Below are 21,402 nucleotides of genomic sequence, written 5' to 3'. Positions count from 1 at the left end.
GAGAATAACTTGAACCTGGGAGGCAGAAGTTGCAATGAGCCAAGATCATGCCGCTGTACTATGGCCTGGGTGACAGAGTGAGACTCTGTCTCAAAAAAACTATATATATATATAATGTACTTTTTAAAATTCATGCTATGCAGACATAATTTTTAACACAAATCTGATAATGTAATCTTTCTTAAAATCCTTTAAAGAGTCCCCTTGTTCCTAATGTAAAAATCCATACTTCTTGTCCAGTAAGGCTCTTCTCAGAAAGCCTTTGCTAGCATTCTGGTCTTACTTCTTACTATAGCATGCTGAAACCCAACTCTGCAAACAAAAAACAATGTCTTGAGTTTCCAGAAAAGGTTGTATATTTATGAACTTTCACTTGTGCTACCTAAGCAGCTCCCTGTTCACCTTCCTCACCACTCAGCTTGATGACTTTAACCCAGCTTCTGGGACTCATTTAGGTAGTAGGTTAAATGTCACTTTTTAGTCTATTAGTGGCCCTGCCATGTGATATGATGGTTTCCTATCATAGTAGTAAAATATTTTATCACAATTGCTTTTTTTAGTTATTGGTATGTTTCTTTCCTTCTTGAGAATGCACATATTTTCCAAATTTTCTGTGCAGAGAAGTGTATATTAAAACGAGAAGATAAGTATTCCAACAACATGTTGAATAACAACACGTTGTTAATGGAGGCCAATTATGTATCAGACACTGTGTTAGGTCCTATATTGAAAATAAATGATTCTTGCCTTCAATCAATGTTGATTCTCATAGTGGCCAATGCGAAGTTAACTGGATAGAATTTGGTATGTCACAGTCTCAGAGAGAACAAAGGACTATAGGAACATGACCAGAGCTAACTAATTATATTTGAAGGTTTAAGCACAAAGAATTTTACTACTGAAAATTATCATTAAATGTGATGAATTTTTTTTTTTTTAAGTGGAGAGGTGGTGACAGGACACATGAGACAAGAGGAAAGGCTTGAGCAAAATAAAATTTCTGGGCATATATACCAAGAGGTGGTCATTAGTTCCGTCAGGAGGGTGCACTGTGTTAGGCATCTGTTCAAGAATGCTAAATAACATGCTATGTGCTTCGGAGTTGATCTGTAGCCAATGGAACGTTATCAAAGGTTTTAAAGCAGGCAAATCACATGTTTAAATATGTGTGGTTGAGAGGTAATTACTGTGGTAGTAAAGGATGAGTATGTGAATGGATATGGAGAGAGAAAAAAAGCTGATTAAATGCAGTAAAGGGAATAAAATAGAGTCATAGATTCCAGAAACAAAACAATTCTATAGACTGAAGGTAATAAGGGCTGAAAGTAGTGCAGGGACATTGAAGACTGATTAACGAAAGACAGTGGAATCTATGATTAGGCTATTTAAGGAGAACACTGCACATAGGTGAGCATGAAAAGAAGACTGAGTTGGTTGATAAAGAAACCCCCACAAAATACTAGCCAGAGATGGAGCAGAAGAGTAAGAAAGTAGTAAGAGGAAGCCATGTCATGAAGAATCTTTAATCAAAGTCAAGTAGAATGAAGACTAAGGAAATCTCATTACTATTATATGTAGTCATACAGGCTTAATCTTACATAACACCCACATAATCACATTACACTCAATTAATTGTTTCCAAAAAGAATATAAAATTTGAAGTTCAAAACCGACTCAGGATTTTACTGCAGAATTTATTTTTATCCTAAAATATTAATATTTTTTTAGAAATGCCTTTCCCCTTCTGTCATATACTTGTACCTGAATAAAATTTTCTTATCATTGGGTATGTAGTAATCTCGGATTTCCTTTATAGCAAAGGTATTACATGGAGAGTCTCGAGACAGGCATGGCAGTGGAGCAGAAGAACCAATGAGACGCAGTTTCCATCGTGAGGCTGCTACATACATGTCACCTGTAAATGCTTCTGCCACAAAAGTATATCCCTTCTATAAGAAAGATAAATTACACAGAAATGAATTACGTTATTATTCTCTCAAATGTATCATATCTAATAGTACTAAATGTCTTATTATTATGATATTATCTATAGGTCCCAAGATCTCTTAATAAATATAGAATCACTAGGATTATGTTTGGAATTTCTCCTAGAAAGCACTATCCTACAAAGTTTTCAGGACAACAATAAACTGATATTTTCCTTCGTGTGGTTCCTTAACTATAAAATAAAGTGCTTAACCACAATAGATGATTACTATGTCCTCTTGTAATGCCTCCCACAGCAAATTCTTATCATTGCAGCATCCCAGAGTAGCCCAAAAGCTTCTTACTTGATTTTCCTGTCTCCCAGATCCATCTTTCTGGAATACTGAAGTAAGAAAGGCAGAAGAGTTCAAAGAAATGTATTCTGTTGATATGACAGGTAAAACTATAAAATTAATAGCTGATTTGCTTCCACAGAACGCAGATGTGTGATTGAGGATGAGTTCTTTAGATAGTAGAAAAGGGGAAGCTCAAGAGCCTGGGAATGGCTTACTTTATGATGGGGAAGAGCTTGGTTTAACATAATTGGATAGCTGGCTAAGAAGTCAGTGAATCAAAAGCATGATATCATAACAGATGTAAATGTTCAAAGTAACTCTGAGATTATAATTCCAGATGCTCCTAATAAAGAATAAAAAGATAGATTTGTCTTCCAGCTGTACTCTGTCCACAGATAGCTCTCTGGTAGGTTTAGATTCCAGAAGTAAAAATTCTATCTATCTATCTATCTATCTATCTATCTATCTATCTATCTATCTATCTATCCATCCATCCATCCATCCACATATATAAGCCAGAATGAATTTTTAAAAAGTTTCATATGCATCTAGAAATATTAGCTGGAATTCCAATCCCCCTAATGAGATGAGAATTGCAACACCAATAAGGACTTTATGACATTATGTTTGGGGCAAGTAAAAAAAAAAGTACAATAAAGCATTTTTACTTGCAAAGTGTAATGCACATATGTGTTGATATTTTTATTATTATTTGAGTTTATTGTACTAATGAATTAAAGAGGCAAAGCAAAATTATTTTGTTTTTCCTTCCACTCAGAATAATTACAAAGGAAAAAGTTATTAAATGGTGGGATAGATATTGGTGAGTGAAAATCCAAAGCTAAATCAGGGATAGGATTACAAGACAGAACTTGGCTATGCTAAATGGATTCAGTAGTAAAAGAGTTATATTTGAGTACTGAGGATTGAGGGATCCTATAGACTAGTATTCTGAATTACAGTGTATGGTCTTGAGTGTTTATGAAAAAAAATAAAGTAAACAATTCTGATTTTTCAAACTTAAGAAGAATATATACTCTGCAAACCACAGACTAGTAAGTTTAATAATAGTGCTTATCAAAGTTCTGCTGTAGCTCATAAAAAGGATGTCTCACGTGAACCTCAAAGATAAAACCTATTCTTAAAAGCAACATGAGTTTATTGGGAACAAAAACTTATCTACTTTTTTCATAAGATTAGAAGACACAACATCAGGTAAAGGCTGCAGACATGGGGTTTATGAATTTCATGCAGGCATATGTCAAGGCCTCTGGTGAATTTCATATGGGCCAGGATGCCTCTTGATGAGCCTGCTGGGCAGAATTAGCCACAAAATTTCCACCTAAGATTGCTAGTTATATAACTGCTCAATAGCGTTTTAGACATTATCTAATCAGCCAAAGATGTTCTCTCTTGAGGTGTCTCCTGAGTCCACCATATCAATATGCCTTGTAGGTACCAAAAGACAGACACAATCACAGGGTACAAAACAATGGAGCAATGATCCTCTTTACATTTTGTGGGTCAGAATTACTTTCAGAGGCAGCATTCAGTTCTGGGAACCACATTTTAGCAGAGACAAAGGTTGTTTGGATAAATGTTCAAAGATCAAGAATTATGAAGAGAGGAAAACTGCAGCACAAAAGGGACCACTGAAGCTATTTTTCTATTCACACAGCTTGATATTCTCCTCCACAATTTCTCCACTTTTAACTTTTTTTCCTTTTGGAGATGGAGTTTCGCTCTTGTCACCCAGGCTGGAGAGCAGTGGCATGATCACAGCTCACTGCAACCTCCGTCTTCTGGGTTCAAGTGATTCTCCTGCCTCAGCCTCCCTAGTAGCTAGGACTACCTTCACACGCCACCACACTTGGCTAATTTTGTATTATTAGTAGAGATGGGGTTTTGCCATGTTTTCCAGGCTGGTCTCGAACTCCTGATCTCAGGTGATCCACCCGCTTTGGCCTACCAAAGTGCTGGGATTATGGACATGAGCCACTGCGCCCAGCCTTAACTTTCTTTCTAAACAGAGCTGGCTAGAGTGAGAGGGTAGAAGAGATAAAATATGAGATAGGAAGATGTTTGCTGCAATCTCAATTTACAACTTAAAAATAAGAGTTAAGTGGAGCTAGAATGTTCTTCTGATTGTTGACTCAAAATGTATCACTTAGAACTTCTGAAAAATTCAAGCTTAATCAAGAGAGGGAGGTCTACAGTGGAGTTTCTAAGACAAAAACCAAACCCAACCCAACCCAAAGAAGTATGCTAGATGTAAATAACAATCAGATTTGTACTTGGCTCAACCAAATATTCTTTAAAGATCTCTTCCAAAATGAAGTATTCAAGACTAGCATTAGTCTATTTATCGAGTAATACAGAATTCATAGATAGAATTTGATGACAACTATAACCCTGATAGAGTCTCCCTTTAAATTAAATCATCTTCTTTCTCTTAATCTTTGTGACTTTTGAATTCTAATCACAAATTAAATAAATTGTTTCTATTCAAAAGGAAGTCTAGCTCAAACTTCAAAAACATTCAAAAAATAATCCACTGGTGCTTGGACAAATTTGTTCGTGAAGAACTAGCTTTGCAGTTTGGTTTAACCCAAGGCGTTCTGCTGCAGAAAGGTCAGGTTTAGAGGAGGGGTGTCCAATCTTTTGGCTTCCCTGGGCCACAGTGGAAGAATTGTCTTGGGTCATGCACAAAATACACTAACACTAACGATAGCTGAGGAGCTTAAAGAAAAAGAATCACAAAAATATCTCATAGTGTTTTAAGAAAGTTTACGAATTTGTGTTGGGATATATTTAAAGTCATCCTGGGCAACTTGCAGCCTATGGGCTGTGGGTTAGACGAGCTTGGTTTAGAGATATCATTTGTTAGGACATGGGGAAGAATACATATAGTATAAAAGGAAATTGTGTGGGTCAAATAAAATTTGTAAATACATGTTTGATGTACAGAAATTGAATTTTATTAACAAAATATTCTGTTTTTAAGTGATATGTAAATGCCCTTTCAAGGTAATTAACAAGAATAATAAGTAAAAATAATATATTGATGCATTGACTTTAATCAAGTGAGTTTTTAAAAATTATGTTCAGATGTATAATTCCAAACATAGATAACTGTATACAAAAATATTGATGTTTATCAGATTTGCTTATAAAATGTAAATGTTAAACTTGCCAAATTTAATACAAAATAAAAGTAATTTAAGCCCAAGTTACAATTTGATAATATCTTCAAATTTAATAAAATCTGATTGCAATGTAAAAAAATCTATCATTAAAAATTATAGAAAAACATTCTAAGGTTTTAATGAAACACATACAACTTTTAAATTATAATAAAATTATTTAAAAATTTTCAAAACCACAGATTATATATGTATACAATATACACATATACACACACATATGTATCAATGGGGTTAAGTAGTTTCATCAAAAATTTAATTGCCCTTATTTTTAAAATGTTTCCTAAAATCTCTAAGACAGCATGAAAGAGCTATTAGGATTTGTATGGAGTTAATACATTTTTAAATTTATCCTTCTTTTAAACGAAAGCAGTATTCAAGAGATAAGTATGTTCTAATTTACACAAAATAATGTATAGAATCATAGGCTGAAATGAATCTCAGAAGTCAAGTACAGACATAACTCAAAAATAAAAATGAAGAGGTTCAAAAACATAAAGCTACAGAATGGAAGATCAGAGCTAAAACAGTCCTCTTCATATCCAGCTAGGTATATATTATTATTTGTTGTGATTCTCTCTTAGAGGAAATGACTGAAAAGACAAATAAGAGATTTATTTTATTTATTTTTTTTGGGGGGGGAGAGTGTGTGATTTTTTTTTTCATTATTATACTTTAAGCTCTAGGGTACATGTCCACAATGCGCAGGTTTGTTACATGTGTATACATGTGCCATGTTGGTGTGCTGCACCCATCAACTCATCATCTACATTAGGTATATCTCCTAATACTATCCCTCCCCCCTGCCCCCAACCCCATGACAGGCCCTGGTGTGTGATGTTCCCCTTCCTGTGTCCAAGTGTTCTCATTGTTCAATTCCCACCTATGAGTGAGAACATGCAGTGTTTTGTTTTCTGTTCTTGTGATAGTTTGCTGAGAATGATGGTTTCCAGCTGCATCCATGTCCCTACAAACGACATGAAATCATCCTTTTTCATGGCTGCATAGTATTCTATGGTGTATATGTGTCACATTTTCTTCATCCAGTCTGTCATTGATGGACATTGGGTTGGTTCCAAGTCTTTGCTATTGTGAATAGGGCCGCAATACATATACGTGTGCATGTGTCTTTATAGCAGCATGGTTTATAATCCTTTGGGTATATACCCAGTAACAGGATGGCTGGGTCAAATGGTATTTCTGGTGCTAGATCCTTGAGGATTCGCCACACTGTCTTCCACAATGGTTGAACTAGTTTACAGTCCCACCAACAGTGTAAAAGTGTTCCTATTTCTCCACATCCTCTCCAGCACCTGTTGTTTCCTGACTTTTTAATAATAAGAGCTATTTCTGACAAACTCACAGCCAATATCATACTGAATGGGCAAAAACTGTAAACATTCCCTTTGAAAACTGGCACAAGACAGGGATGCCCTCTCTCACCACTCTTATTCAACATAGAGTTGGAAGTTCTGGCCAGGGCAATCAGGCAGGAGAAATAAAGGGTATTCAATTAGGAAAAGAGGAAGTCCAATTGTCCCTGTTTGCAGATAACATGATTGTATATTTAGAAAACCCCATCGTCTCAGCCCAAAATCTCCTTAAGTTGATAAGTAACTTCAGCAAATCTCAGGATACAAAATCAATGTGCAAAAATCACAAGCATTATTATACACCAATAACAAACAAATAGAGAGCCAAATCATGAGTGAACTCCCATTCACAATACCTTCAAAGAGAATAAAATACCTAGGAATCCAACTTACAAGGGATGTGAAGGACCTCTTCAAGGAGAACTACAAACCACTGCTCAATGAAATAAAAGAGGACACAAACAAATGGAATAACATTCCATGCTCATGGATAGGAAGAATCAATATCGTGAAAATGGCCATACTGCCCAAGGTAATTTATAGATTCAGTGCCATCCCCATTAAGCTACCAATGACTTTCTTCACAGAATTGGAAAAAACTACTTTAAAGCTCATATGAAACCAAAACAGAGCCCACATTGCCAAGACAATCTTAAGCCAAAAGAACAAAGCTGGAGGCATCATTTTACCTGACTTCAAACTATACTACAAGGCTATAGTAACCAAAACAGCATGGTACTGGTACCAAAACAGAGATATACACCAATGGAACAGAACAGAGTCCTCAGAAATAATACCACACATCTACAACCATCTGATATTTGACAAACCTGACAAAAACAAGAAATGGGGAAAGGATTCCCTATTTAATAAATGGTGCTGGGAAAACTGACTAGCCACATGTAGAAAGCTGAAACTGGATCCCTTCCTTACTCCTTATACAAAAATTAATTCAAGATGGATTAGAGACTTAAATGTCAGACCTAAAACCATAAAAACCCTAGAAGAAAACCTAGGCAATACCATTCAGGACATAGGCATGGGCAAGGACTTCACGTCTAAAACATCAAAAGCAATGACAACAAAAGCCAAAATTGGCAAATGGGATATAATTAAACTAAAGGGCTTCTGCACAGCAAAAGAAACTACCATCAGAGTGAACATGCAACCAACAGAATGGGAGAACATTTTTGCAATCTACTCATCTGGCAAAGGGCTAATATCTAGAACCTACAAAGAACTCAAACAAATTTTCAAGAAAAAAAAACCCCATCAAAAAGTGGGCAAAGGATATGAACAGATGCTTCTCAAAAGAAGACATTTATGCAGCCAACAGACACATGAAAAAATGTGCCATCAGAGAAATGCAAATCAAAACCACAATGGGATACCATCTCACACTAGTTAGAATGGCAAATATGAAATTTAAATGAACAGAGAAGCAATGTGGTTTGAATGAAGGTCACAGATCAGGGTCTAACATTCAGCCACAGAAAGGTCCCCAAGTACCTCTGGCTGGTGAAGGAATTTATGTAGCCCTCAAAATGAGGTGGTGATGGTTGGTGGCTATGTGACCACAATTTTCTGAAATATACAGGAGTAGAATAAAAACCCAGTGGAAAACAAAGACAATCATCTGATTTGGTTTTGGGATAAGGCTAAAGGAGCTCTTTAGATTCATTTCTATTTTAAGAATTTATATGCTTCTTAAATTTCAATAATTAGAATTTCCAGTGCTTTCTTTTTGCCATGTTTTCTTTGGGGAGAAGAAGAAAGAGGATTGAGAGGTGAAGAATGCTTTAGCATTTACATTAAATGCCTCCTACTGTTAAATATATGGGATTTCTATAGTGAAAGATCAGGGCCTTATTTGCCTGTTAAGTAGATTAAAAACAACTCTGCCCTCCCTTCAGGACCCTCTACAAGCTGGTGACTTTTCACTGCCATTCTATCATATGTGGAGAATACAGTTTATACCTACCTTATTCTTGGTATAAAGATAAGGCACCACTTTTTGGAACACCTTGGGCACTTGCTCCATTGTGTCATTATTAACAACGTGTAGGATACAGATTGGAAGTGTAGTATAGACTTTGGGAACCAAAATCATATCTTGAGGAACCAAAAATGTTTCTCTGTAATTACAAAAGCATGAACTTTCCCTTGACATGAATCTTAAAGGAAGCTTGAAATTCGCATCAATGCCAAGAAATTTTTTTTAAAACTCCAAAGTTCCAAATAACTAAAAGGCACACATATTATTTTCTTTTAAAAATTACTATTCATATGCTATTTTGTCAAGTAAATGCAAACTTTATTTAAAAATTCAATTTTATAAGTAATTTGTGACTTTTACCAGATATGCTATTGCTTAGAAATTGAAGGATCTTTTTCTATTCTAAAAGCATATTAATTTGTTATATTATTTTTATCACAAACCTAAAAGTTTCTAATAATTAGTAAACATTCTTCATATTTTGATGAATAGATAAAAATTTTATATAATATCTCATTTAAAATGCGAAGTGTGGAAGAATTTTAACTAACTTATGAAAGCAACCCAAAAACTAATACCTTTACTACCATCATAAATAAATATTCATAAATATAGATACTGCAAGTCATTTAGAGACATATTTGTCATTCTATAATAACTTTACCTGAATACTATAAACCAAGAATTTGGTGGCTGCTCTTGATAAGTCACAGTATAATCTGCCAAAGCAATCTTAGTTTCTTCATCTTGATAGCACGGATAAGATTCCAAAGACTTGCACTTGCTTTTAAACATTAGTCTAGAAATATAAAAATAAATTAAGTATCAATGGCAAAAGCCACTTTAAAGATAAACTCTATTTACAAAAAGAAATAAAAATAGTGTAAGATATTGCAAGTCATTGTTTGCTAGATTGAGATCTTGATCAAAGGGGTTCTGTGTAGTCCCTGATACATGGTGCCAAAGGATGGGGATCCATTTTAGGTCACTCACAAAAGATATCTGTCAAAGGTGCCCAAGGTTGTCTGAGGCTCTTAAAGGAGAACATGATCCATGATTGAAGGAGTAAAGTTTATAGCTGGGAAACCAGAACCAAAGTTGAAGCTATACGGATAGAAAAACTAGAAGCAAGCAAACCAGCAACAAAACTGGGTGAGAGTCACTGAAGGGCCTGGAATTAAAGTACAGAATGGAGACTGAAATGGAGTTTAAAGTGAGAAATATGTTTGGAAAAATAGATTTAAAAAATCTGAGGCCATGCACAAGTGGAGAGTGCTGGCTTTCCTCCTGCATGATTTCTGAGGGTATAAGGGAGTAGAGCATTCACTGCTAAACTAATTATGGAGCTGAGGTTTCTCCACGTTTTCCTCCTAGAAGACTGTGACATATTCCAGAACATAATGGGAATGATGATGTGACGGATTTTCCGGGTCTTATCCTTCCCATTCTGCCAGAAACCGGATGTGCCCTTAGTAGCACTGGGAATATAAGGCCCTATATACAATGTCTCAGGTATTAGCTGGGATGGAAGTCTTATAGCCATAGCAAATGGTTCTCTTTTAGAGGTCTAGACAGAGCCAGAGGTGTTCTTGTCTTTCAGAAGGCAGAAGTTTTCATTGATTGTCAGTGGAAAGCAAAGACATGGTGGTCCTCACGGAAGACAAAAGTCACATACTCCATTTCATCATTGGTTTTTGTTAGGTTTTTGTTGATCATAGGCTTTTGGTAGGAGGAAACTAACAGGATTATACTTGGAAGGGGTTTAAAAGACCTTTTAAAATGGTGACAATGACAAATAATAGGGTAACCATGTATCTGGTTTGCCTGGGATAGCTGTGGTTTATACTTACAGTACTGGACTAATTATTAACAGTTCTCCATCTTTTCTTGTTAATGTCCTAGTTTGGATGATCAGTGGTATGATAATTCTAACTAGGAGCTATAAAGTACAGATCTGTCAACGCAGGACGCTCCTGTAAATCACACAGGGCTGGCCTAATCTATACAAGGATGTTGGCTCAACCAACATGGGAATTAAGCCAGTCGCAGTGGGAATTGACTGGAACGGGACCTGCACCATTCTAAAATGAGGGTGATTTCTGGTCTTCCCAGATGTCACTGCTCCTGTTAAACATTCCACCCTTTTAATGAATGTAAGGCTTTCAAAATCCTGATGAACTATATAGAATATTTTGAATGACCTAGGGTGAAGTACCTGACTGAGTTGGAAGAGTTAGTCTTAATTAAGAATTAGTTTCAATTTAGTCAGATTTTTATCTGATACGATGCCCTCATAGGGGAGTTTGTTTTTTAGACATCATTTGCAAGAAAATTGGGTGCAAGATCTGACCCACATATTTTCTTATGGTAGGCCTCAGAATGCAGAAGTAACTTGTACAAGAGGGTCTGTTCTCTCTGTGTGTGTCCACACAATTGGATTGGATTGTTAAGATGAAATGGGATTCGGCCTCACATGGTGGCTCACTCCTGTAATCCCAGCACTTTGGGAGGCTGAGGCGGGTGGATCACGAGGTCAGGAGATCAAGACCATCCTGACTAACACGGTGAAACCATGTCTCTATTAAAAATACGAAAAATTAGCCAGGCCTGGTGGCAGGAGCCTGTAGTCCCGGCTACTCGGGAGGCTGAGGCAGGAGAATGGTGTGAACCTGGGAGGCGGAGCTCTCAGTGAGCCCAGATTGTGCCACTGCACTCCAGCCTGGGCGACAGAGCGAGACTCCGTCTAAAGAAAAAAAAAAGATGAAATGGGATTCAAATGGGATTCAATCTTAAGACTAAATCATAAATTGGTAAACTTAATCTTCCCCGTTGACTTGGGGAAAGTTCTTCCCCTTCAGAGTTGCAAATGAAAGGCTAGGCTTCAGAACCTCAAACTTCCACACGTAGTAGTAATGACAATACCAATGTTTACAATGGCTACTTTTCTGTAATGATTCAATCTGTGGCATTGTGCTAAGTGTACCTGTCTACTTTAATTTAATTTTACAGATTTATGAGGGAATAGTATTAGACAGTAGATATTATTATCCCTATGCTACATATAAAAATTAAGTTTAGAGAGGATAAGAATCTTATCTTAGATAACAATAATTAATACAGCTGGGGTTAACTTCAGGTCTTGTGTCAAATTATGTGCTCTTAACCATAGAATTAATGCCTGCTAGGATAAGGTAGCTTTGGATGCCACTGGCATTTGAGTTTAAATAACAGACTTTTTGGTTTTATCTGTCCAAGAAATGCATATGTAGAACTCAAAGCATTGAAAGAGCATGACCTCTGTATCATATCAGAACTCAAAGCATTGAAAGAGCATGGCCTCTGTAAGCTGAGATTCCGTGAAATGGTCTTGACTGTAGTGGAAAAATCACATGGAGAAGAACAACAACCTCCTGAAGGTATTATGTTAGTGTTTCAAATACACCTCTCTGTTGTACTGATCCTATTCCCTAATAGGAGCGCTCACTTTTTAGCACATCGTTTTCATGAAAATTAGGTGTAGGATCTGACCTACAGATCTCCTCCTGGTAGCCCCAAAATACAAAAGCACGTTGGAAAAGAGGGTTTGTGCTCCTTATATGCATTCAAACAACTAAAACTTTAGGCGAAAGTATAACCCTTTTAGGAAATGGGTTCTGGAGTAAAGATTAATCAAGTAATCTGCATGGGGTCTGCAGAGTCTCCTGAAAATGTAAATTGATGTCTTTTATCAGTTTAGGAAGGTTCTCACCTGTTATCTTTGTACTTTCTGTCACTCCAATTACTTACACACTAAGCTTTCTGAGAATACCCCACAAGTCCCTTATGCTATTTTCCACTCATTTTCTCTTAGCTTCACTTGGGATACTTTTTATTGATATATTACCCAGTTCACTAAACTCTTCTTCTACTATGCCTAATCTGTGGTTAAATTCATTAATGAGTTCCTAATTTTGGTTATTAAAATGTTCATTGATGTACTTTCCATTTGTCTGTGTTTTATTAATTAAATACTCAAACTTTTAGTCTATTTTCTCTTTTTTATTATTTATTTTCTTGCTCATTTTCGTAACAGTCATGTTTAGATGTTTTTTTCTTCTGCCACCTCTGAAATCTAAATAACCAGAGGGTATGGTTCCACATATTTTCCATAATGTACAGTGTGTATATATATAGGGGGGGAGGTGGGTGGGTGTGTAATTTTTTTCTGTTTTGTTCAGGTTAGCTTGACTGTTGGACATGAGTTATGGCTAGAATGCGGTTTTTCTAAGGTTCAATCTACCGAGGCCTTGCCCCTGTTTAGAAAGTGTTGCCCTCCAAGGATTTCATCTGACTATTTGTTAACTGGGATCTCATCCCTTACCAGGTCCTAAACTTTAATTTTTGTCTTCTCAGCACCGTAAGTTTTAAGGAAATTTTGTTCTGCTCCTAGAGGTTTTCTGCTTAGAATTTTAGTTCCGTGCAATTAAAACATAAACAAAAAGTAACAAGTACCATAGAAATGTTTCAGAGAAAATATTGTGGAAGGTCCAAAGTAATGGTGTGGTTCCAGCTGCAGTGACTGGGGAGCACTCAACAAATATGGTAGTATTCAAACTGGACTTTGACAAAAGGACAATATACTGCAATAAAAATATCATTTGACTGCTTTACCTTAAGAGAGAAACCGCATACTGTTCTAAATTCATTTCCAATATAGCCCAAACTTTTTGAAGAGTATCTGCAACACTGATATTTTCTTTTGTGTCTAAAAATAATAATAAATAATAACAACGTTAAGCTTTAAGATGCCTGAAAGATCATCTTGTTCAAAGTCTTCATCTTCACAAATGAAGTTGAAACTCACAAGTAAGGTGGTATTCAAAGTCATAGGCTTCATTAGCAGAAAAATTAGGTTTAAAATATGAGCTACAAACTTCTAGTTTGTAGAAGAGCTTTGCTCATTGTATTATGCTGTTTCCCTTCATTTTTAAAGTCTTAAAATATTGCTTGACCTAATTTAAGGTAGTCATCAAAGGGTTTACATGCGGCAATCTCTGTCACACTAAAACTTTTTTTTGTAACAGGTCTTATCTCAGAAAAAGTAATCCATCCAATTTTTCTAAAGAACAATGGCTAATAGGATTTTAATAGAGTTCTATCTACTGCATTATCTGTAAATGGTTTAAAAGTAGATAATTTGCCAAGAAAATGTGAATCCATATTAAGAGCCTCAAATTTACTGTATCAGACACTAACATTCTTTTTCTAATTATCCTATCTTAATATCTTCATGGTATTTACCAGAATCTAAAATTGATATCTTCATATATGTACTTGTCTATTATATGTTTACTCTCACTAGAATACAAAATTCATCAGACTAGAAATTTTGTCTGTTTTATTGACTGCTATAAGGCCAAAATATGTAACATTACTGTGCAATCAAGAGTTATTCAATAAATATATGTTGAGTGAAAAAAATGCAAACACTATTTAGAAAAACATTTTGAATAGTTGAACACAAACTCTATGAAGTACATTACTGAACTGCCCATATTTTCAGTCTCTAAAAAGGGAAGTAAAATCATTATATGAAAAATTTTACAACATATATGTACAATAAAAGCGTATTGGACCATATGCATGGTTTGAATGTATTTCCCAAACTTTATGTGTTAGAAACTTAATTCCCAAAGTAACAGTATTGAGAAGTGGAATCTTTAAGAGGTGATTAGCTCATGAGGGCTATGCCCTTATGAATGAATTAATGTAATTATTGAAAGAGTGGGTTAGTTATCTCATAAGTGGCTTCCTGATAAAAGGATGAGTTCTGACTCTCTCAATCCCTCCTTTATCTCCCTCTTTCTCTCTCTCTTTCTTTCACGAACGTGCTTTCTCACCCTGCCACCTTCCTCATGGGATAAAGACTCTGTCCAGACGCAAAGTCCTTGATTTTGGATTTTTCAGCCTTCAGAACTGTAAAAAATAAATCTCTGTTCTTTATAAGTAACCTGGTCTTTGGTATTCCATTATAGCAGCACAAAATAAACCAAGACATCCTATATTGAGTTTGATGAATGCATATGTTTCATAATGGGAGGAAAATAAAACATCAAATTAGACAACTGTCATTAAACTATGTAATTTAGGGTTTTTAAACCATTGTGTATCTGATGTTTTTATGGCTTAAACATTATCATTAAATGTTTTAAATAGATCCTTTTTTTTTTTTTTTTTTTTAACAAGAAAATGTCTCAATATATGTAAAGAATTCTATTAGAGGTAAGGCTTCTCCTATCAAAATGTCAGCAAAAACTACAGAATGAAAAGAACTGAATATATGTGTTTTGTTTTTTGTTTTTTTGAGACAAGATCTCACCCTGTCACCCAGGCTAGAATGCAGTGGTGTGATCTCAGCTCAGGCTCAATGCAACCACCACCTCCTGGGCTCAAGTAATCCTCCCACCTCTGCCTCCCAAGTAGCTGGGATTATAGGCAAATGTCACCATGCCTAGCTAATTTTTATATTTTTTGTAGAGACATGGTTTCCCTGTGTTGCCCAGGCTGGTCTTGAACTCCAGAGCTCAAGCGATCTGCCCACCTCAGTCTCCGAAAATGCTTGAATATGAGTTTTGCATCTGCCATGTTTTATTTTAAGCTGATAAAATAGACCTTCTGGCAAAACTATTTGATTTCGTATGCATAGATGTATCTGATTTAATAAATTTAAGAATACAGTTAAAATGCAGTTTATGCCTTCTAGATGTATGTCCCTGTGGACCTACATGGTGGCTTCTTTATTATGCATTAGTTTATTCATTCACTTAATTATTCATTCATTTGAAAAATCATCTGGAAATGTGAAAATATCATGACTTAGCTGAGGCTGACTGAGGTAGCACAGTGCTAGGTAGTTGGGATATATACAGAAAAAGATCAGTTCCCTGTTTTAAAAGAATTTGCAATAGATTGGGAAAACAAAGCTGATCATTCTTTCATTTTTTCACTCATTCTTTCAGCAAGTATTTATTGTGTGCTTATAATGCACCAGGCACTGTGCCAATCCTGGGAACAAGACACTCAGTGTATTGGACATACTTCCTGATTTCAAATAATTTCATTATTTAGAGGACTCAAATTAATTAGCTGAACCATAAAGTGGGGTGACTCTAAAATACTTTTATTAACACACATAAATACTTGTTCTTATACAAACAAGTTCATTTTATAAATGTTTGAACATACATACTTGGTATTCTGGCTTTCATAAGTAATCTAACATAAGTTCCTCTCCACATGGCTTGAATTTTAATTGCTGCTGCTACTTCCTCAGGAGAATACTCTTTATCACTTGTAGGCATAGAATATTTAACGTCCAGCCATTCCACTGGAAAGGGAAAAACAAACTTTGGACTGGAAGTTATATTTAATCCCTTCCCCAAGTTTCAATGCCTTTAGCTGTTAAAGCCCTCCAACGTATAAAATTCTACATTCCAAGAGTTAGCATCATATTTAATATTGCCGGATCTAGGTGGTTCTTGTTAGAATGTAAGTATTCTGCAGGAGGGAAAACACACAAAATACAGACATCTTAGTGAACTACTATTGATTTCTGTGTGAATATAGCTGGAGATTTCTCTCAAAAATAAAAGACATGTCAAAATGATGGGAAGAAGAGGAAACTAGGGTTACTTGGGTCAGAGGATCTTGCCAGAATTCTTCAAATCAAATCATATAGATTAGTGACTTCCACATTTTTAAGGTTAGGAGTAAATAAAACAGGGAAATTCTAGGCTCCCCTGGAAGTATATGTGGTGGGGATTAGGAGTAGGGATCCCCAGCAGGTCCTTGGAGCCCCTTGAGCTTTTAGAGCATTGCTTGAACTCCATGACAGTCCACGCAGATCTATTCCACTTACTCCACAAACACATTTCTCAAATTATTTACCTTACTTAAAACTAGGAATTCCTTGATTAAATATATACAGTTAATGGGTACCTAAAGAAACCTCTTCCAAGGAGGAATTGAGTACCTCCAAGTCCAAAACCATAGCCCGGAATGCAAATTTGAAGTTTGGAGGAGGTTTTGTTATTTGAACTTTTTTCATTAAACGCCATAAGGAAAGATGAAAAACCTGCAACAGATAAAGTACATTAATTTTTTTATAGCAAGAAAATAACCATTTCTCAGATATACACACAACCGAACAGAAGATTCTTTGAAGTCTCACTTGCCCAGTAAGATACCAAAATTATCATTTGATTATTTCTAATTTAATAAAATGTAATCTCTACAACAATGTTTATAATATAGACTCAATTAAAATACAGCATTAAACTGGTAGAGGAGGTAAAGAATAAGGTAAAAAAAAAAGCATTATCCTTGTGCTTAAGCAAGTTAAATAGCTTATTTTATTGATTCTAAGATGCCATCCATTGTAAGACACATTATTATTTTGTATGCTATTTAAAATGAAAATATATTTCTTAGAGTTTTTTTAATCACATAGTAGTGTTACTAGTCTCATATTGAAAAAACTCTTTTAGACTTAGACAAAGTTTTTTCATCATATGTCACATAGTTGTGTAATTATCAAAGTATAAAATGGAGTTGTTTTTTTTTTTTTAAACCAAATAGCTTCCTTCTGCATAAGTGATTCATTCACCAAGACCCCTTACATATTAAATCAGGGCTACATTGGGCCCATGCAGAGTCATCTTGGTAGCATGAAATGGTGAGCCAACCACATGGGCGCTCTTTCATCCAGGCTCACTCATCTAACCTATCAGCAGTAGAAACTGACTCTGGTCTTTGATATGGTATCGTCCCCCGAGAAGTCTGGCCAGTTACTTGGTGGCAAGTTGCTTTCAGTGGACTAGACGTCCACTAGGTGGGTCACTGATTCCTTACAAGAATTGACTCCTGCCTCAGCTATGAGTTTGCTTTCTGTGTCCTTGGTACCTCGGCCAGCATCATTATCCAAGAGGTTATAGAAAATCTGGTTTGCAAACATGGGATTCAGCTAACATACCCGTGGACCAAGAGTTGCATTATAGAGTAAGGATTTAACCACTGAGAATAGTCTGGAACATGTTGGTCCTAACATATTCCATACATAGAATTGATAAAATTCCTGGTAGATTGAAATGACACATAGAAGGCTCAGTTAAAAACCCAGCCTGGAGATGACGCTTGAAGTACGTACATATGGAACCAAAGACCAATATCTGGTACTGTATCTGCATAGTTAAAACACACAAGCCTGAGATTCAAAAGTTGCAAGTAAGATTGGCCTCCCTCTCCATCATCTGACATGACCCATTTGCAGAATCTGTGCCCGATTCCCCCACAATAATGGGTTTGCTAGATTACAGAACACATTTCTTGAAGGAAGGAAACAAGGGATAATCCCACCAAGGAATACGGTATTATTTACGACAAACCTAAACTATGACATATGTGTGGTTGCTTTGGGCCTCTCATCTTGGTGGATAAGCAGAAAAAAAGGAGTTAATGTAACAGGATAGGAGGAGAATTCACATTGATTATCATGAGTACTAGGGTTTCTGCTACATTAAGGGAGCAGGGAGAATTTAGTCTGAAACTTGCTGGGACATTTCTTGATGCTTCCATAGTGAATGAGTAATTGTAGCAACCATGGCCTGGCTACAGTAAGGTAGCCAAGATCCTTCACCCATCACGATGGAGAATCTGGATCACCCACCCGGTGAGCCACTAGAAGAACTGGCTGCAAAAGAAGGCAATCTAGAATGGGTGGCAGAGGAGAGAGGTGTTGAATACTGATTGTGGCCTCAGGGCCAGTGGTAGCTGTAGAGACTACAGCCTTTTTTGTCATACGGTGATTTAATTATTTATTTATTTAATTTTAAATCTTATGAACAGTTACCAACTTGAAGAATGGATGACAGAGTTTACTTAAGGGTGGGGGCACTATCAGACTTGTTCTACAGGTGAATTATGTTAAATATTTCTTGTTTATTACTCTCATAGGTGAGAAGTTCTCAACTGGAGTTGATCTGCCTCTCAGGCAGCATTGCCAAATTAAATACATTACACTGTAAGGGCAAGTACAAATCAAAAAATAAGAGACTTAATCACTCCCTTTGAAAAAGAAGGAAAGAGGTTGCATTCAGGACACTTGTAATGATAAGTTCTCTCTCTCTCTTCCTGTCTCTCTCTCTCTCTTCCTCTCTCTCTCACTCTCTTTCTTTCTCTCGGAAATGTATGTAAATCGTATTTATTTATTTATCTATTTTTGAGATGGAATTTCACTCCTGTTGCCCAGGCTGGAGTGCAATGGCGTGATCTCGGCTTGCTGCAACCTCTGCCTCCCAGGTTCAAGCGATTCTCCTGCTTCAGCCTCCCAAGTAGCTGCGATTACAGGCGCCCACCACCACACGTGGCTAATTTTTCTTTTTTTTCTTTCTTTTTTTTTTTTTTTACAGGGTTTTATAATAGATTTATTGAGAGATAATCCACATACTGTACAATTCACCCATTTTTTTTTTTTTAATTTTGCTAAGTCACCAATTTAATTCAGTTAAGAAATTACATCATTCTATGGGGAAAAAAAATACTCAAATTCTCCATCGACAGCTTTTGATCTTTTGTGACTGCTTCAGTGTCACATTCCAAATTTCTGCTGGACTTTTCTATTTAGGTATTCTATTAAAACCTTTCCCTTTTCTTTTTTTTCTTTTTTTTTTAAATTTATTTATTATTATTAAACTTAAGTTGTAGGGTACATGTGCACAACGTGCAGGTTTGCTACATATGTATACTTGTGCCATGTTGGTGTGCTGCACCCATCAACTCGTCATTTACATCAGGTATAACTCCCAATGCAATCCCTCCCCCCTCCCCCCTCCCCATGATAGGCCCCGGTGTGTGATGTTCCCCTTCCCGAGTCCAAGTGATCTCATTGTTCAGTTCCCGCCTATGAGTGAGAACATGCGGTGTTTGGTTTTCTGTTCTTGTGATAGTTTGCTGAGAATGATGGTTTCCAGCTGCATCCATGTCCCTACAAAGGACACAAACTCATCCTTTTTTATGGCTGCATAGTATTCCATGGTGTATATGTGCCACATTTTCTTAATCCAATCTGTCACTGATGGACATTTGGGCTGGCCAGTAAATCTTTCTAAAAAGCTAAGTAAGCCTCTTGCCCATTTAACAGCCCAGGAATGTTTTTCTCTAGGACCTGAGAACCATTTCTTTGAAATGTTAATCATCATGGAAGATAGCACCAGTATTTCCCAGTTTCTTTGGGAGAGTAGGAGACTAGCATTGGTGGGTACCTTGCTGATACGAAGGTGTTACAAGTATTTTTCTTTTCATAAAGCTAATTACCTAACACAGATGGTCACCCCTATACCAAGTGAATTTGGGATGAACTATATTGTGTAGCAGGAGGTACTATGGAGTCTTTTTCCTTGAGGACTACATATTGTTTATCTTGACAGTTTGTGTGTGAAATGGGCTGTATCTGCTTGGGGTAAGATTTTTTTTTTTTGTTTGCTTTTTGTCTTTGTAATCTCTTAGCAGATTGTCTATCATGTGCATCATCTTCTTCTGGCTTAAACTTCATTCAGTGATAAATTGTTTTCCTTCTCTTCTGCCTTGTGAACAGGTCATCTAAGTTGGAAGATTTTATTTCTAATTGTATTTCCTCAAGAACCCCAAACACCCAGTAAACTTTGAATAATGGATAAAATAAATTTCATATAAGTAATTTTATAAGTATACTGGGACAGTGGTACACTTCTGTCCTAAATATTGCACATATGGTTTGTTTGCACACAAAATACAGTTTAACTGGGTGTCCTGTATTTGTATTTGCTAAATCTGACAATGCCACCCCTCCCTGCAGGGGCATCTGGCAATGTCTGAAGTCTTTTTCAGTTATCACAGCTGGAATCTACTGGTGTTTAAAGGGTGGGGACCAGAAATGCTATTAAACATCCTACAGGGCATTACAAATGAACTGCAGAAATACAAAGAATCATAAGAATCTACTATGTAAAATGATACGCCAACAAGTTGGTTAACCCAGAAGAAAAGGACAAATTCCTAGACACATAGGGGCAATATTAAATTAGTAATAACAAGTATCCCATGTTGGCCAGGCACAATACTCATGTCGCTAACCCCAGAACTTTGGGAGGCTAAGCCAGGAGGATTGCTTGAAGTCAGGAGTTGAAGACCATCACAGGCAATATAGTGAGACCCCGTCTCTTAAATTTTTGTTTGTTTTTAATAGCCAGGTGTGGTGGTGCATGCCTGTAGTCCTAGCCACTTGGGAGGGTAAGACAGGAGGATCGCTTGAGCCCAGGAGTTCAAGGCTGCAATGAGCTATGATCATGCTTCTGCAAGCCAGCCTGGTTGATAGAGCAAGACCTCATCTCTTGAAAAAGGAGAAAGTCTCCCATCAAATAAAAGTGCATGACCTGATGGCTTTACTGTTGAATTTTACAAAACAAAGAAGAACTAACACAAATCCTTCTAAATCTCTTCCCAAAAAAATTGAAGGAGAGAGAATAATTATTTGG

At 36.3% G+C, this 21,402-nt stretch overlaps 1 protein-coding gene across 1 annotated transcript in view; it reads right to left on the bottom strand.

Annotated features, from left to right (window-relative positions):
* ADGB (androglobin) overlaps positions 1–21,402 on the bottom strand; it is a 248,133-nt gene that overhangs the window by 69,661 nt on the left and 157,070 nt on the right. The window contains exons 21-26 of the mRNA XM_008006725.3: positions 16,832–16,967; positions 16,083–16,220; positions 13,505–13,598; positions 9,519–9,653; positions 8,840–8,993; positions 1,762–1,949 (exon numbers count right to left, since the gene is read on the bottom strand). Of these exons, the coding sequence (XP_008004916.3) occupies positions 1,762–1,949; positions 8,840–8,993; positions 9,519–9,653; positions 13,505–13,598; positions 16,083–16,220; positions 16,832–16,967 (845 nt within the window). The remainder of the gene's footprint in view (positions 1–1,761; positions 1,950–8,839; positions 8,994–9,518; positions 9,654–13,504; positions 13,599–16,082; positions 16,221–16,831; positions 16,968–21,402) is intronic.

This window comes from Chlorocebus sabaeus, chromosome 13, assembly GCF_047675955.1.
Source record: "Chlorocebus sabaeus isolate Y175 chromosome 13, mChlSab1.0.hap1, whole genome shotgun sequence".
NCBI lineage: Eukaryota > Metazoa > Chordata > Mammalia > Primates > Cercopithecidae > Chlorocebus > Chlorocebus sabaeus.
The sequence above is the reverse complement of the archived record's forward strand: the minus strand, read 5'-3'. Positions and strand labels throughout refer to the sequence as shown.